Source organism: Fusarium falciforme, chromosome 3 (assembly GCF_026873545.1).
Source record: "Fusarium falciforme chromosome 3, complete sequence".
Lineage (NCBI taxonomy): Eukaryota > Fungi > Ascomycota > Sordariomycetes > Hypocreales > Nectriaceae > Fusarium > Fusarium falciforme.
Genome location: NC_070546.1, coordinates 1,766,462 through 1,783,772, shown reverse-complemented (window position 1 = coordinate 1,783,772; position 17,311 = coordinate 1,766,462). Strand labels below are relative to the sequence as shown.

The 17,311-nt window shown below is 54.2% G+C and overlaps 6 protein-coding genes across 6 annotated transcripts; 2 read left to right on the top strand and 4 right to left on the bottom strand.

Moving 5' to 3' along the window:
- Positions 1-164: 164 nt before the first annotated feature.
- On the bottom strand, positions 165-1,271 carry NCS54_00387600 (Hypothetical protein; the record flags this gene model as incomplete). The annotated part of the gene is made up of 2 exons (XM_053149431.1): positions 165-905; positions 954-1,271. The coding sequence occupies 2 exons, from the start codon at positions 1,269-1,271 to the stop codon at positions 165-167; spliced, it is 1,059 nt and encodes a 352-aa protein (XP_053005406.1).
- A 1,617-nt stretch (positions 1,272-2,888) lies between these two features.
- Positions 2,889-4,532, bottom strand: NCS54_00387500 (MFS domain-containing protein; the record flags this gene model as incomplete). The annotated part of the gene is made up of 2 exons (XM_053149430.1): positions 2,889-4,011; positions 4,063-4,532. 2 exons carry the CDS (start codon positions 4,530-4,532, stop codon positions 2,889-2,891), a joined length of 1,593 nt encoding a protein of 530 aa, XP_053005405.1.
- Positions 4,533-5,618: 1,086 nt separating this feature from the next.
- Positions 5,619-8,109, top strand: NCS54_00387400 (Hypothetical protein; the record flags this gene model as incomplete). The annotated part of the gene is made up of 7 exons (XM_053149429.1): positions 5,619-5,704; positions 5,768-5,781; positions 5,977-6,073; positions 6,125-7,664; positions 7,730-7,758; positions 7,814-7,933; positions 7,986-8,109. 7 exons carry the CDS (start codon positions 5,619-5,621, stop codon positions 8,107-8,109), a joined length of 2,010 nt encoding a protein of 669 aa, XP_053005404.1.
- A 506-nt stretch (positions 8,110-8,615) lies between these two features.
- Positions 8,616-10,193, bottom strand: NCS54_00387300 (Hypothetical protein; the record flags this gene model as incomplete). The annotated part of the gene is made up of 1 exon (XM_053149428.1): positions 8,616-10,193. The coding sequence occupies one exon, from the start codon at positions 10,191-10,193 to the stop codon at positions 8,616-8,618; it is 1,578 nt and encodes a 525-aa protein (XP_053005403.1).
- An 845-nt stretch (positions 10,194-11,038) lies between these two features.
- NCS54_00387200 (NADPH--cytochrome P450 reductase) lies at positions 11,039-13,209 on the top strand (the record flags this gene model as incomplete). Its single annotated transcript, XM_053149427.1, has 2 exons — positions 11,039-11,275; positions 11,326-13,209. The coding sequence occupies 2 exons, from the start codon at positions 11,039-11,041 to the stop codon at positions 13,207-13,209; spliced, it is 2,121 nt and encodes a 706-aa protein (XP_053005402.1).
- A 242-nt stretch (positions 13,210-13,451) lies between these two features.
- Positions 13,452-15,357, bottom strand: NCS54_00387100 (Hypothetical protein; the record flags this gene model as incomplete). The annotated part of the gene is made up of 2 exons (XM_053149426.1): positions 13,452-13,572; positions 13,619-15,357. The coding sequence occupies 2 exons, from the start codon at positions 15,355-15,357 to the stop codon at positions 13,452-13,454; spliced, it is 1,860 nt and encodes a 619-aa protein (XP_053005401.1).
- Positions 15,358-17,311: the final 1,954 nt, after the last annotated feature.

Below are 17,311 nucleotides of genomic sequence, written 5' to 3'. Positions count from 1 at the left end.
AGATATAGTAGCAATTGTTGTCCATGATTACGGCAAGCGACGAGCTGCAGATTTCACTGGTGTCACGTTACAATCGAGGTACTGTATAGTGCCTTTAAATATTGTTCATCTATTATTCTCTAGCTCTTGCTGTTTATAACGCTCAATCCATTTTATCTATTCCCTTACAGCTTAGCAGCCTCGATACGGCGGCCCGTCTCGTCAAAGTTGATCTTCTGGCCCGAGTTGAGCGACTCCTGAAGGGCGCATCCGATCTTGACGGCCTGGACGGCGCCGCTCAGCTTGAAGGGCAGGCGGTTGTTATCGAGGCAGGCAGCCGTGAACTCGTTGGCCTCGGTGACAAAGGCGTGCTCGAAGCGACCGTAGTAATCACCGGGGATCTGTCGCCGCACACCGGCAGCCTCGTGCATCTCGACGAGCGTGCCCACAGGGTTGGCGTTGATGGCCAACTTGCCTTCGGTGCCGATCACCTCAGTCATGTCGTGCTGGCCGGCGGCCATCATGCGGGAAGAGTAGAAGTAGGCAACCTTGCCTCCCCAGAACTCAACGATGCCCACGCCGTTGTCCACATCCTTGTGCTTGCGCAGCTCGGGCTGCACCGCTGTGATACCAGTAGCCACAACGCTCTTGACGATAGAGTCCTGGCCAAAGTACCACAGGGCGAGATCGATGTCGTGGATGTTGCAGTCGACAAAGATGCCGCCGCTGAACTCGGCGTAGGCAACGAAGAAGCCAGAGGGGTCGAGCTTGTCGCAGGTCTGAGAGCGGAAGACTGAGGGGCGGCCAATGGCGCCAGCATCCATTCGTTCGAAGGCGTCACGGTAAGAGGCGTCGAAGCGGCGGGAGAAGCCGCACATGACCTTGAGGTGAGGCTTCTTGGAGGCAGCATCGACGACGGATTGAGACTGGGAGGAAGTTAGCTAAATCTCATAAAGTACGGGCGGGGAACTGACAATCTCAACGCTGGTGCTCAGAGGCTTCTCGCACAGGACGTGCTTGTCGGCCTCAATGGCCTTGATGGCCTCCTCGGCGTGGGCGGTGGTGACAGTGGCGACGACAACAGCCTGCAGGCCGGGATGCTTGAGCATCTCCTCGTAGTCGGTGTAGATGGTGACACCCTCGAGGTGGACGTGAGCCCACTCAACCTCCTTCTGGACGGGAGTGAAGGCCGCGACGAGCTCAGCCCGGGGGGTTCTGTTGTGGAAGTTGAGGGCATGACGAGCACCCATGCGGCCGAGACCAGCGACGGCAACCTTGAGCTTGGGGGCCATTGTGAATTGTGAAGAGGAGGAGGGGAGGATTGAGGTTGGGATTGAGTGAGAAGAGCGGTAGGTCCAAAGTAACTTTGCGGGAGGACAGGTACACAGACGGGTATGCTTTTTTTCCAGACAAACAACACCGTCAGCAACGAGATTGAGGAGCAGAGAAAGATGAGAGGAGCTGTCCAGTCGAGAATCGTGACGAGCGAGCTCTCTAGACTTATACCTTGAGCATCGGGATTCGCATCGCCGAGGCGGCATCCACCATCGGAGCTCCAAACCCGTACATGTTTGTCGAGAGCTACATAACTCGAGGCTTTACCCCTCGTCCAAGCGGTGACCCGACCCGTGGCTTGAAGCGAGAAGTCACAAGATCGACAAGTCTCATCCGCATCGGCGACAAGACCGACCAATTAGTGAGTGCCGACATGGAGATGAAATCTCATCTGGTTCAAACATGGACCCTGTTGTGTGTGAGAGCTCCGAGATGCAGTGGGGCCGGTGGAGGAGGAGACGTTCTCTCTCTTACCAAGATAAGCAAGTATTCACGAACGAGTTTCGGCGCCTCCTACTGAATCTGGGCATGCGCTTGGGAATGGCTGCATGACCCCCTGTCAAGCCTCCAAGACAGCCTCCACTCACCTCCGCACTCTCCTTCATGACTCGGCAACCAGGCAAATACCCCAGACATGATTGGAAAGAAGGACCGGGCTGCTCATGAGGGAGCGACTTCGGATCATGACCTCGTGCTTGTGCTCGTGCCCGTGGGAAAATCCTACCGCCATCCTTGCACAAGCCGTTCTTCACCGTCTCCAGTCTTTGAAACGGGATTGGTTGGCCGACGTCTTCTCCGCATTTATCTAGACCAGGAAGCTGCCCAATTCGTCAATCGGATTCGTCGTCCGTGGCTTGGGGTTGATCACTTCGAGAAAAAGTTGCCGAAGTTTGAGATCAAGTTCCCGAAGGTGGTTCATCAGATGACTCCAAGTATGGACTTTGACGATGCAGAATCTCTTGATAGATAAACGACACTGGTCAATTCAGAGATAAATGTACATGTTGACCTCCTGTTCTCCTGTTGTGCTCGAGTTGTCTATCACTGCTCTACGACATCCGTCTTTGGGCATGCCTCATGACTTCTTACTACGGAGTGCCCGTCCAATGTGCCAACTGGCTAGTACGTGCTAGATTTCGACTCATGATGCTCATGACATGTTCTCCAACGGTCGTCATTCACATGGGGAGAAGCAGGTACGGTCCAATTGGAAGCCAACTACGAGACACCATGTCTGCGACACCCCTTACACGTTGACACCCCCCATATACCATTGAGACACGGTGTTCCTCAGCTCATACTCTCACCGCAGTCAGATGACGTGGTTGGTTTTATCAAGGGTCTTGACACAAGTTGGAGATGCTCGCATGGTTGGGACAACGGTTGTAACTGACAGGATTTAATAGTTTAAAGGTCTTATCTGAACACGAACGTCTACATATTCTAGCTCTCAGAGAAAAACGAACCATATCCAGGCTCTACATAGAGGGTCGCCGTACACGTACACGAGATCGTACACGAGATCCAAGATCGACACCTCGCGAAGATACAACTCCCACCCCTCACGACCGCACTCAGGCCTTGACCATCTCACCAGAAGCCTCCTCCTTTCGGGCCAACTTCATCTCTTTCTGGATCTCCCTCGCTCGCTGAACACCGAATCCGTGCTGGAAAATCTCACGGATATCCTCAAGGGTCATTCCCTTGACCTCAGGGTAGCAGAAGTAGATGCAGACCCAGCCCAGGATGCAGATGGCGGCGTAGAAGCCAAAGGCGCCAGAGGGGGTAGTGTTCTCCATCTGGGTCAAAAAGGTGGAAGCAACAATGATGTTGGAGCCCCAGCAGGTCATGGTGAGCATCATGGTTCCCATGGCACGGACTTCCATGGGGTAGAACTCGCTCGAGAGCCAAGCCGTGTTTCCGATACCGGAAGAGTAGAAGCCCACAAAGACGACCATGCTCACGAGCACGACAATGGCAGGCCAGCCAATCTTGGCATCGGCAGCCAGAGACAGGTCGTGGTTGATGGGAATGTACTTGAAGCACACGGCAGCAATGACGAGGGCCAGACCCATGAAGGGCACAGTGACAAGCAAGATCCTTCGGCGACCTGCACGATCGACAAGCATGAGGTTGACCCAGGTGAAGATGAAGTTGGTTCCAGCAATGACGGTGCCGACAGCGACGGGGTTGGAGAAGCCGACGAGTGAGAACAGGAGAGGAGAGTAGTACATGAGCGAGTTGAAGCCGCTGAGCTGAGAGATGGCCATGAGACCACACGCAGAGACGAGGGCGCGGAAGTTGGCGGGCACGACATAGAGCTGCTTGAACACCCACCAGCCAGACTTGCCGGCGTTGAGGGCCTTGGCTTGGTCGACGTGGTAGGTGATGTGGCGGATCTTGTCCTGGACTTGCTCCTCAGTGCCGTTGGGGAAGATCCTGCGGAGAACCTTGGCGGCCTCCTCAGGCTTGCCGTGATAGATAAGCTGACGAGGAGACTCGGGGCAGAAAGGGAGCAGGGCGCCGAGAATGATGGCGGGAATGGCACCGCCTCCGACCATATATCGCCAGCCGCCAGAGACATAAGCAAAGCCAGCTCCGATGCCGTAGCTGACGAGCTGTCCGCCGGTGATAGACATGTTGTCGAGTCCAATCATGCGTCCTCTATACTTGGCGGGAGACACCTCTGCGATGTATCTGGTTCGTGTTAGCGCTCAGCCAGCTCGAGGCTAATGGGTGATTACTTACAGGGGTACGATCATGGCAGCGGATCCAACACCAAAGCCAACGACAAGGCGGCCGACAGTCATCTGGATGACCGAAAAGGACGCAGCCTGGATGATGGCACCGAGGGTAAAGAGCACACAGCCGACATAGATGGCAACCTTTCGGCCGTAGCGGTCAGCTGTGGCACCAGCAAAGATGGCGCCGATGAAGGCACCGCCAGAGGTGATGGATGTGATCAACTCCTTCTCCTGCGAGGTAAGAGTCTTGCCGAGATCCTGATGGATGTAGACGAGCACAGCTGAGATGATTCCAGTGTCGTAACCAAACAGCATGCCACCAATGGCAGCGGTGATGCTGACGAGCCACGAGAACTTGCCCGTCTTGGTTTGTTCGATCGAGTCGAGCTCGTCCAGGTTGATCTCTTGGATGGAGCCGTTGATGGCAGTATCCTCGAGGTGCTGGAGACCCTCCTTGTGATCCGCCTTTGCCATGATGGATGTCAAAAGGTGTTGACAGGAGAGTGGAAAGAGTTCAAGATGAAGGAGGAGAAAGAGTCAAGGATGCCAGCTACAGCTGCGTGAACTGGTGGAGAAGACTCAGAAGAGTGAAGAAAGTGGTGGATGCCGTTCGAGATGAGAAGTTGTCCAAGACGACGATCCCACGGCTTTCTTATATGCTACTCGAGGTGAAGCACGTCCCTTCTCCAGAGTGAGCAGCTTGATGAGCCTTGCCAAAGTGGTATACAAGACCAGGATGAGAGGCTTTCCCCAAATCCTGCTGGCGCGTGTAGTCGGCGAGATGGAGGGTGAGTTGGACGGCTAGCATGCCGACCACATGGCGAGACGAGAAACGGGTGAGGAGATATTGCCCTTCTCAGCTCCCTCTGAGGGGAAAGGGAGGGCCAAATCTCAGACCAAACGACTCATTACTCGCGTCAAGGCCCGTGGTGTGATGGGATATGTTTGACGACAACGGCATTTGGGCCTCGGCGATTGGTCCGGGGAAGAGTCCAGGCCATGGGCCCGGGTAAGCATCTCAGTTAAGCCTTTCCCCAGACGGACACTAACAGCTGCTTTCCCCATGGGTGGGAGAGTATGGGGAGAAGTCCATGCCTTGGTAATGGTTTCATTCCCATCGTGGAGTGACTCGATCCCCAAGCGAAAAACTCCACCAAAACCCCCATGGGGAAGAGGGACCAGGAGGGCAGGGGGCGAGCCAGTGGAGATGCCGACCCCCAAGGTTCAAGGCAAAAACCATCTATCGAACTTCTAATTCGCTTCCTCAAGGCGCTATCGCGTGGTGGCTCGCTTCCCTGTGGCGGATGACCAACCCCCCAAGGCTTAGGGGTTTTGTTAGTGGGCTCCAGCGCGTGCGGGGTTTGGCTGGTGCCCTGGCCAGACTTGCCTGTTTGATGTGAAAATGGTAATTGCCCTTTTGGCCATCTTGGGGCCATTTCCTTCATCTCCCACTTTCATCTCCATCATCGACCGCCCCCTTCACTCGAGTCAACGCCAGTTCCTCTGCCTCTTGCGATATCCTTGTGTACGGGGATACGGCATCTGGGCCCTGGTTTCCTCATGAGCCATGCAGGAGAATCAACCACCGACCACAAGCACAAGCACAAGCACAACCACCTCCAGGCCGCTCAACCCCTGTACAGTGAGTGACCCACCGATCGTTCACCCTCCCTCACCACAGTACAGTGTGCTGATGTTGCCATTTCAAGGTTTGCAAGCAAAGGTGAGTCTCAGCCAGGCAATGTCCCCCGCTGGGCGCCCTCTATCATGCCTTGTTCCTAGGCGTTGTGGTCTGACGTTATGTTCATTGCCACAGACACCTCAAGTGTAAGCACTCACCGGGAATGCTTTGATTTTCCACACCAAGTCATGATGGCCATACACTGTCTGTTCAGTTTCTGATGCCTGTGTTACACAGGCGACAACGATAAACCTTCGTGTGCCAATTGTCGAAAGAGCGACTCTGAATGCATCCGCGGCTATAGCGTGAGGTTTCGTCATGGCCTGAATCCTAGGTTTGTCACTCGCTAACTGGACCCTCCCCCTCATGCTGATCCCTCTGCAAGTATCCGTTCTGGAAAGACACTCGAGGCTGCAAAGCGCGAGTACAACTTTTCCCAGGACCAACCATGGGTCAAGACTAATCGAGCTTTGAGCTTTGTCGATGAAACTCCAGACATCATCAACATCCACGACTCGAGCACTGGAAACTTTGATACTCTGGAGAACTTCAACATCGGGCCCGACGTCGAAACTACTAGCCATCACTCTTCGCCACCCGCTGCTCCTCTGCAGCGTCTCCTATCTAGAGAGTCCAGACCCTCATCCGAGCCGGAGAGGCCGAACTCAAGGCCAACCTTTGAAGCATCGCCTCATGCCAGAGACAGCGAGCGCCCCTCGAAGAAGCGAGCCCTGAGTTCCTCATCAGCTGGTCCATGGAGGAATCCTCCTCGCTCTGATCCCAGCGATGCCCAGTCACCTAGCCAGAGTTCTCAGTGTGCTGCCGACGCAGGCCCTTTTACGAGGTACTCGGGATCCCCCATCCTCGAGTCTCCCATCATCAACGACAGTGCTCTCGGTGTTGGGAGCCCCCATGTTGGCCCAGGGCTGGACAATTCCAGCCAAGACATCTCGGCCCTAGAGGATCATGTCACCGAAGCCATCTCTGGCATTTACCTCGACAGTCCAAGATGGCCTCTAGAGGATCCGCAAGAGGCAATGCTATTCCAAAACTTTATCCACGTTCTGGCACCTCTCTTCGATCTTTGCGACAACGAACGGCACTTTGCCACCATCGTTCCTCGTCGAGCCGTCACATGCCCACCTCTGATGAACGCAGTCCTAGCTGCTTCAGCCAAACGATTGTCCAGGATCGCCGGTTTCGATGGGCTGGTTGGTGATCGGTATCATCAGAACTGTCTTGACGCCCTGATCCCCGCCTTGTCCAGTTCGGCAGCGGTCATGGACGAAAATCTCCTAACTGCCATTGTCATTCTCCGCTACATGGAAGAGACGGATGTTCCCATTACGTCTGCAGACACAGCAGGCGAGTCGCACCTCGTGGGTACTCGAGTCTTTGTTGCGGCCCAGGAAAAGGTGCTTGATTTCACCGGCCTCCGCCGCGCAGCTTTCTGGGTGGCACTTCGACAAGAAATTCACATGGCGTTTATGCAGGCTCGTCCGGTGCATCCAAACTTTGCTCTTCAGGACATCACACGCCTCGTGCAAAACGACGATTCCTGCTGCGCCTTCGCAAACCTCACCATTCTCCAGTGCGCCGCCTGCCTCCGCTACTGCTACGGTTCTGAGGAGCAGAGCGTGTCTGCGTGGGAGAGACTTCAGGAAGGCCAAGAACGATGGTGGGCGGAGAGGCCATGGTTCTTTCACCCCATGTACATCAACGAGGATGGAGACGGCATGTTTCCTCAGGCCGTCTATTTCAATGACGCCGTAATTACTGGAGTATTTCACTTCCTCCTGATGCAGATTCTACTCGCAGCTCACAACCCGAAAATCCCCAAGCTCGGGCCTGGGCAGGCCAAGGCGGTCAAGAAGATAAACGAAGACATCAAGAAGACAGTCAAGATGGTCTGTGGAATTGCCGAGGTACGGTCATGTTGACTTGAAAATCAAAATGTGCTGCTGCTAATGCTGGCTCTCAACAACTACAGTCAAACCAGCGAAATCCTACTGTATATGCGTATGTACCAAATAAACGATCAGATTTGAATAACCACCTGACAACCTGTCTGTAGATACGTGAGCCTGGCTATTACTATGGCTGGTGACCGGTTTACAGACCCGCAAGAGCAAGAAGCTCTCTATCGGGTTTTGCAGAAGATGGATGCGCAGACTGGCTGGCCGACTGGATCTGCGTAAGGTCTACTGTCACGGTCAAAGATGATCAGGTTGCTGATATTTGTATAGACAACAGTATTTGAAGGAAGCCTGGGGTTGGACGGAATCACCCGCAAATATGAACACCGAGATGCCTATCGCTGGGATGCCGATTGCAGGGATGCTGAATAGCAACAGCATGCAGCTGGTTTAATGGTTACGAAGATGATGAATGTTTCTGGGCAATATCTGAGTTCCGTTTGAATGTCACAATACTTGGGCGGCATTGTCTGGTGTTGGAGGCTGGGGAGGCGTAACTGGTTACCATGAGGGAGCAATATGGAAGGTGATTGGGCGGATTACTTGAGTAGATTGGATTTAATGGGTGCTCTCATGATAACTATGATCCACTTTGACTGTGCATTGCATTCTAGAATTGGGTTTTCCTGCATCGGCATTATCACCGACCCCTATTTATAGAGCTCCGGGAGACTACCACGCGTTGCCGACATGCTGCAGCTCAACTCATGATTGGATGTCAAACTCGAATATCAGATTATCAGATTGACCAGCGTTGACAAGTCACATCCCATCTAATATCAGCTTCTTGTGAGTGCAATAAGGTAACTCGGCACGGCCAGCATCTCGACAAATGACGGGACTTAATATATGGGCTTCAAATTACGCTATATCTATCAAATCATATCTCATCTTGAAATTCTATTCTTGTTTTTCATCCACCCCCAACTCCCGGCGCCAAACCTTGAGCGGCATCGGCCCAGGTGACAGGTTCATGGCCTCCCTCCTCTCGGGCTCCCACTCCGGGTACGGCAACGCCCACTCGTATCGGTGCACGACACTCGCCAGAAGCACCGTCTGTTCTAGGTAACTGATGTTGCGACCGATACAGCCGCGGGCACCAGCACTGAAGGCGATAAAGTACGGCTGGAGGTCCTTGCCCTGCTCGCCGAGCCAGCGCTCAGGTACGTAGGACTCGGGTTCAGGAAAGATGTTGGGATCGCGGTGTGTGACGTATGCTGAGATGGATACAGTTGTGTCGCCGGGGATGAAGTCGCCGAGAATGTTCCAGCCTTCAGGGGGTGTGCGGCGAGGGAGGCCAAATGTCGTGGGAGGCGTAATGCGGAGGGACTCATCGAGGCAAGCTCGGAGGTATGGCAGATGCTTGACTTTGTCATAAGGGGCGACGACTTCATCTGGCTCGAGAACAGAGTCGACCTCTTCACGAAGCTTGGCCATGCAGGACGGGTTCTTGAGCAACCAGTACATGACATTGTTCATGGCGATAGCCGTCGTGTCGGACCCGGCGTTCATCATGATGGACACCTCGGCCACGATCTCTCCCCACTCTAGACCAGGAGGGTTGGCATCGCTATGGTCCATGAGGGCTTGGAAGAAGTCGGGCAGCCTCTCGCCCTTCTTGTACCGCTCGAGACGCTGTGTGGCGCGATGGTACACGATGTCATTCCAGCCCTCGTTGAGGTGCCACCACTTGCGAAAGTCGACCGAAATCCATTTAGACATCTCAACATTGAAGTTGTACCAGCCTTCTGTCCAGGCGAGGATGGACTGGGCGCGGGCTGTTGAATGGAGACACTCGCGGTAGTTGACCTCGTGGATGGTTCCGTCCATACGTTCAGCCTTGACAAGGTCGTGACCCTGATCAAGGAAGCCTAGACGTTCGCTAAGACCGATGTCCGCAATGGCATCGAGGGTGAAAAAGTTGGTAAAGGCGCGGTAGTCAAACGTCAGGTCCGCAGGGTCAGGCCGGACAAAGCCCTTCTTGAGAGGCAGCGTACACGCAGCGTCGGCAGCACGGATGAAGCGCTCCGTCTTGTCGGCGACCTTGAACTCCCAGTTCTCAAGGTTCTTGAGAGCATAGGCAGCAGACAGGGCACGTCGCTTGCGGGCGTGGTCGGCCTTGTCAACCACATCGGCGAGGTGAAAGTGCGAACCAGCAAGAGTCTCGTAAAACTCGCCCTTGAGACACTTTGTGCCGTGGCCGTAGATGTCCTTGATGGCCTGGACGGAGCCGTACGAGAGCGAGTTGGGACCCGTGCGGATTACGGGGTGCTGCTTGTGCATCTCGTACAGCGTCTTGGACCGGAACCCGCGGGCGGCCTCACGTACAAACGGGAGGTTGGAGATGCCGGCCAGCGGGTGAAAGTTGGGATATCGCCTGAGGCCTTTTGCATCGCGGAGGTACTCGAAGACGGGGTAGAGGATGAAGTAGCCGATCAAGGAGGCGGCTGTAAAGAGGACCACTGCTTCTGCGTACATGATGGCGAGTGTGAGAGATTCTGGAAGAGATTGCAAATTCTGGCCAAGAGGCCTGAATTATATCTTGGTGTGATGCTCTCCATCTTCCATCTCTTCCTTTCATTCAATCGCTGGCTCTTTGCACAATGAGGCGAGTCCGAAAGGGCTTGGTGGGGGAGAAGGAGAAGAAACGAGACAACAACGCTCACTTGCCATAACTATCGTCAGAAAGCAATCTTTGAAAAAGAAATCGCTGATTTGGGAAAGTTGGCGGAGCAAAGTCTGGACCATATGTATGCCTTCAACTCCAGCCCTCTCATTCGGCCATTCTCCGTGTTAAGTTGGCCACCATCTCGGAGACCAAAGCGAACGGCCAAAGAGGGGTCAAAGACGGCACTTGGGAGCCTCTAATGTCGTCAGTCAAGTCATCCTTCCCCGCGTTAAACCCCACAGATCTAGACTCTATCTAGATTTCCCGCATGTTAGTTCATGCTCGCTCTCGCCGGCGTCACGGCCGAAGGAGATGGCTTCCCGATAAGGAAGTTTCCCTTTTGAGACGGGTTCCAAGTGGCGACGATTGCATCCGAGAATGACCAAGAGGGCAAAAAGTTCCGGCCAATCCCACCCTCCATCAACTCCAACATCGTGACAACTTGGAGAGAAACTCGAGATGTTCTTTTTGACATTCTGAGGGACCCAGTTTCCGTCATGAGAGAACCCCCGGATTTTTTCTCCATCTTTGGAGAGAGGCGACATCGTGGGGCATCGTCGTAGGATATGAATATCGAGCTTCCTCTTCTCGATTCTACTCTCTCTTCAGCACAAGATAGACTCATTCAAATCAAGGGCAATTGAACTCTTCAATCATGTCTACTGTCTTTCCTGCAAATGCCCTGTCCCAGCTGGGGCCGCCCCAGACTGTCGCCGACATTGCTGCGCTGACTGCAGTCGGCGTGGCCTCGGCGGCCTATCTCCTCCGTGGCATCGCGTGGGACAGGCCAGACCCGTATGATTATATCTGGTACGAACGCATGGGGTCCAAGGATGGTGCAGCATCAAGACCCAAGGCAACTCGTGATATTGCCAAGAAGATGGAAGAGAGTGTAAGTCAAACCCCCTGTCCCTTAAACCACCGACTTTAACACTTCGATAGGGCAAGGATGTTGTTATCTTCTGGGGTTCACAGTCTGGCACAGCAGAAATGTTTGCCAACAGACTCTCCAAGGAGTGTCACCTCCGCTTCGGCCTTCAGACCCTCTGCGCCGACCTCTGCGACTACGACCCAGACTCCATCGCCAACCTGCCCCAGAGCAAGCTCGCCATCTTCATCATCTCCACATATGGCGAGGGAGACCCTAGTGACAACACTGCTGCCCTCTGGGACTGGCTCAACAGGCGGCCTTTTGACATCAAGCTGCCCAACCTCCGGTACATGGCCTTTGGTCTGGGAAACAGCAGCTACCGCTACTACAACCGCGTCATCGATGTCGTGGTTGAGGCCCTCGACAAGGCTGGCGCTCAGCGCCTAATGCCCGTGGGCAAGGCCAACGACGCCCAAGGCGGCACTGAAGAAGATTTCCTCTCATGGAAGGATGATCTCTATACGCACTTCCAGGAGAAGCTCGGCTACGAGGAGCGAGACATCCCCTACGAGCCCAGTATTAAGATTGTCGAGGACGAGTCCCTCGACGTCATGGACCTCAACCTCGGCGAGCCCGTCCAGAACCGCAGCGGCCCTGCTAAGATCGTGAAGCAGTACTCGCCCATCCGGCCTCTGACCGTGCAGGAGTCGCGAGAGCTCTACACGTCCCCCGGCAGGAACTGCATCCACATGGAGCTTGATCTCAGCGACCAGGCTGAGCTCCGCTACCGAACTGGCGACCACCTCGCCGTTTATCCCATCAACCCTGATCACGAGGTGCAGCTCCTCCTCAGGGCGCTTGGACTTGAGCAGCGAGCCGAGACGCCTCTTCTTATCCGAGCCCTAGAGGAGGGCGAGTCCATCAAGATCCCCAGCCCTACCTCGTTGCTGGCTCTCTTCCGTCACTATCTCGAAGTGTCTGCCCCTGTCTCTCGTGAGACTGTCGGTGCTCTAGCTCGCTTTGCTCCTTCGCCAGAGGTTGCGAACGTTCTGACAACCCTTGGGAAGGACAAGAACGCCTATGCTGAATTCATCGGCAAGAACCACATCACTTTAGGTCGTCTCCTGGCACTGTCCGCTGCTGGTGCTGTCTGGACCAACCTCCCCCTAACATACGTTGTTGAGACTCTCCCGACTATCCAACCTCGATACTACTCCATCTCCTCATCCAGCGCCGTCTCCGCCCGCAAGGTCGCCATCACCGTCGGCGTCGACAACTCCCCCCTCCAAGCTGACCCAACCAAGGCCATCCGCGGCGTCACCACAAACTACCTCTACGCCCTCGGAAACTCCCTCAACGGCGATGCTGCCCAGCCAGAGGTTGGCCCTGGTGCCCCCACCTACGCTCTCTCAGGCCCTGGCGATGCCCTCAAGGGTCACAAGGTCTTTGCCTGCATCCGTCGCTCAAACTTCAAGCTCCCCACCCTCGGGACAACCCCCCTCGTTATGATTGGCGCTGGCACTGGCATGGCTCCCTTCCGTGGCTTCATCCTCGAGCGAGCTCGTCTCAAGGCCATTGGAAAGCCCATTGGTCGCATGATCGTCTTCTTCGGCTGCCGCTCCCCAGACCAAGACTACCTCTACCGTGAGGAGCTTGCCTCAGTAGCCAAGGAGCTGGACGGCCTCCTTGAAATCGTCCCCGCCTTCTCCCGAGCCGACGGTCACCCTAAGACGTACGTGCAGGACAAGGTCGGCGAGATGAAGAAGGATGTGTGCGAGCTGCTCCAGGGCGGCGCCAACATGTACATCTGCGGCAGGGCGTCGATGGCTTGCGAGGTGGGTAACGTTGTTGAAGAGTCGATGAAGCAGCAGAACAGCTGGACTGACGCCGAGGCCCGGAGCTGGGCTGAGTCGGCCAAGAAGGGCAGCAAGTGGCTCGAGGATGTCTGGGGTTAAGACTGTATCTGCATTGGCGCAATAAGGAGTTTTCTGCTTGACGGGTTATGACATGGAATAAAGGAGAGTCTAGAATGCCTCTTCAAAGAACGAAAGCCAGAACAGGTTTGTAGCGATATACTAGATTCGAATATATAGAATCTCAGAGATTTACTTTTTTGTACTGAAGCTCCCATGCAATGTGTATGGTAACTCTTAGTTCCTGTGTCATTATACAGATGCCGCATTTACCTCATCATCGCCTACCGCCTCCTCTCAGGCCAAGCATCAAAGAGCCCTTCATAGATAGACACATCACCAAACGTAACTTCACCCTCTCCGTCATGGAAGAAACGGATCTCAGTCGAATCAGCGTACCAAGAACTATCAAAGTTAGTATCACTTCTGCCAAACATTTCGTCAAACTTACCGAGCCCAGGTGCTCAACGAAAACCTGTCATTGGCATGAACCTCCACGATGGAATTATCCACGACAATGGTAAGGTCCAGAGTCTCTATCCGCTCCTCACCCTTTTCGGTAACGTCGAACAGTCGTAGTCGTCCCGCTTCGTTTCGTGAGTCAATGTCGCTAGTAGTGCGCGCAGCAGCACTTGTCTTGCTCCGGTCAATAAGCACAGTCTCGTTTGAGAACTGGTAGTAAATGGTGGTGGACTCGTGCTCTGAGGCCAAAATCTGGAAGCCTGCCTTCAGATCTGAGTGGCGAGCCGAGCTTGTGAATGAGATTGAGGTCTTGAGAACGTAGAACTTGGACTTGGGGTGTCGCCCAAAGGCCGTTGAGCCAGACTTGCTGATGGTTCGGCCTTCCTCAGTGAAAGACTCCTTCTTGGTCAGCTTGGATAGTGTTTCGCGAGCGATGACCTGCTTCAGCGTATCAAGTTCCACAACCCCCGACTCGTTCTTAGCCACGCGCCATGAGCCCTTTTCCCGTGCGAGCTCGTTATCGACCACGTTGCTGATCTTTCCAACACTCAACTCTCTCGGCAGGAGAAGTGAGCCTGTCCAATTCTGCTGCGAAGTTGGAAACTGCTTGAGTGTACCATAATAGTCACCAGTCAGCCACAGGTAGCTGATGAACCTATCCGGTGCACCACTCTTGGATGAAGCTTTCGAAGATGACGGTAGAACCTTTCCAGCAGCGGCATAGGCAGAGTGGCCCCAGTCCAGCTTGCCTACCATTGTGGGAGAAAACTTGACATCACCGTCCTCAACCGAGACGTTGCCTGCTGCCCAGAGCATCTCGCGAAAGTCCGACACCTCAGGTACAATTGGTTCGAGAGACCACTCAGCACCGAGAGTAGCAAAGACTTCACCCTTGGAGTTGTATCCTTCCTCATCCAAGCTGAAAACATTGGCGACCTCAAAGTTGAATCCATATCGTCCGGCCCAGAGTCCTTCACCCCAGGTGGAATTGGCCTTCTCATGCCACCACTGGCCCAGGTACTCCCAGTACTGGAACTCCGGGTCATGCTGACGGTAGAGGAACACGCTGGGCCCCTTTCCGTGCACACCGCCAGAGATGACGTTGTACCATGTTCCGGGCTTGCTGTCCAGGAGCGAGTCGAGGCGAGAGTTCTGGAAGACGTAGGGGTCTCGGAAGCCCGTCACATTGAGGGCAAAGGGAGGTGACGGAATCACCGGACCTTGTTGCAACTTTGTAAAATTCCGGCCACCGTCCTTTGAGACGGCCAGTGACTGTGTCTCGCTGCCTCGGGTGTAGTTGATGGTCCATTGGATAGGTAGGTAGGAGACCGACGTGTAAAGGAGTGTCGGCTTGCCGTCAATGCCGCTGGGGATAACCGACCCGTCAAAGACGGCAATGGGGTCATTTGTGCCGCCCGCACGAATGAAGGGAGTCCCATCCGGATTGAGATCATGATACGTCACCAGATCATCCGTCGTGGCCCCCGCGGCACCAAGATGAAGCCAACCAACGTGAAACAGTCCCGTCTTTGGGTCGGTGTAGTGCATGCAGGGGTCTCCGATCTGTCCGAAGGGAGGGAGCACATGCGCTCGAGGACGCCATGTCTCAAACAGACTGTAGTTGGCGAGCGTCGACAGGTTTGGGGGTGCGCGGTTGTAGTCGATCTTGTAGCCGGACGGCTTTGCCCAGGCCAAGGAGCCAGCAGTTAAAAGAAGTGTAGGCTTCATTGTTGAATGTCTCGTTCAATGTGCCATTGAAGCGATGAAGAGACAACGGTCCTCATAGAGAAGCCATTGACTATATATACCATCCATGGCGACCCACGTACTCGCTGAAGCGAGCGAGAACACGAGAGCTTGACGAGGGGAAACTCATTAGGGTAACATCGTTCCCCAGTCTCGAGATGCCCTCCCCAACTTTCCATGGCATGCCCGGCGATACTACGGCGACGGACGGGCACCTGAGCAGCCGGATCCTTCACGCTAGGTTAACTTTTCAATTAACGTTCGCCAAAATCGTCCAGAAACCCGGAGTTGTGGGGAGTGGTGTGGGGAGATCGGCATAGTTTCTACCGAAGACATGGGATGGCCGTTGTGGTGTTGAGCTGCCGTGACGTATTCTCGGGGAGATTGTTCTTGGCAAGCATGACATCTACAATGTTGCTCTCATCATAGCAGCCTCTCACAGGAGACTAGTCAAGGTGACAACCTCGCTAAACTAGTCTACTGCTTTCTTTCCAACCTTGGAGCAGCTACCGAGAGACCCGAGAGACGATGTTTGGGAATTTCTCTTCAAATCGGCTTCGAATTCAAAGAGAGCAAAACATGTTATTCGTCTGCCTGTCTAGCAGCAGCTGTCCAATGTCATGCGGAATAGACATCACGATACTCAGTGTAGGACGTAGTATCGAAGACTCTTGACTGGCATCAAGGTTCTAGGCGGGGGTTGGTTGTCGGCCCGAGTAAATGGGGCGACTCCCGAAACTCATGGAACCATCATCGTGAGGTGTTGTCATCGGACTAGGATATTGGCTCATTCATTCCACTAGGCAGCCGATCTCATGGGAAGAAGAGATGGGCTTGTTGTGTTTCGGATGTTGGGAACAGTCATCAACACCAACAAAGACAACCGATGTTGGGGCGGGCAAAAGGCTGCCGGAACAGATGTCCGAATTCCGAATTCTGATCAATTTAGATAGATCACAATACCGTAGTGCTATTGAACTAATCAGTAACATAATTAATGACCTATAAAATGCACAAACATGAAGCATGTTGAAACCCACATCGGAGCTACAAGTTACTCTATGTAGTCAAAGTATTGCTCACCTGCATCCTGCGTCTATATCCGCGTATGTATCCGCGCAGACGTCGAAGCGCGCCCCAGAAAAAAACACCCCGTGTGCTGCACGATGTTTATTTTTTGAAAAAGAAAACAATCAAGAAAAGTCCTCGGAAGAATAAGCTATTGGCATATGCTAAAGCCTGCAACTGGGGTGAACCTGTACCTAAAACCGTGAATCTGGCATTGAGGATCGTAATTGCGGGACTCGGACATTCTAGTTGCATCGCCGGCCGCGTCAAGAGGCCTTCTCTTCCTTGCTGCGTCTCCAGGATCGCATAAGCCTCACTTTCGCATCTATATTAGTTGACCGCCCCTTGACAACAATTCCTTTTGCTCCTGCGGCGGCAATGCTATGGATGTATTGCCTGTGACCGAGTCAGAGGAAAAAGGGTCACGGACGCCGGCACCGGTGTTACCCGGCATCGACTCCATGCAGCGGAGGAGGACTCAAGATGGCATTATTCACCGCCGGATGGGCTGTGCTGCTGTGTGTGATGTGATGGGATGTGCTGTGCTGCGTGATTGCTTGCGTTCCTGCTGCTGCTCCTCCGCAGAGAAAAAATTTGCCCTTCTCGCATCCATCCATCTATGGATCTTTGCCGAGCGATTCGATGAAACATCGGAACCGTTCTGGTTGGACCCGGCCTGTGGGTTGTTTGTTGATCCGGACGCTCCCGCGCGTCAACGTTGCAAGCGCCGTGTCGGAGGGTTGCAAAGCAGGTGTCTCGGCTCGATCACAAACTGATTTGCTCATCAATTTGAAATCCCGCATGTCGTCATGGCCGAGGACCTCCCTCCGGTGCCGCCATCGGACACTGAAGGTGCAGACTTACACCT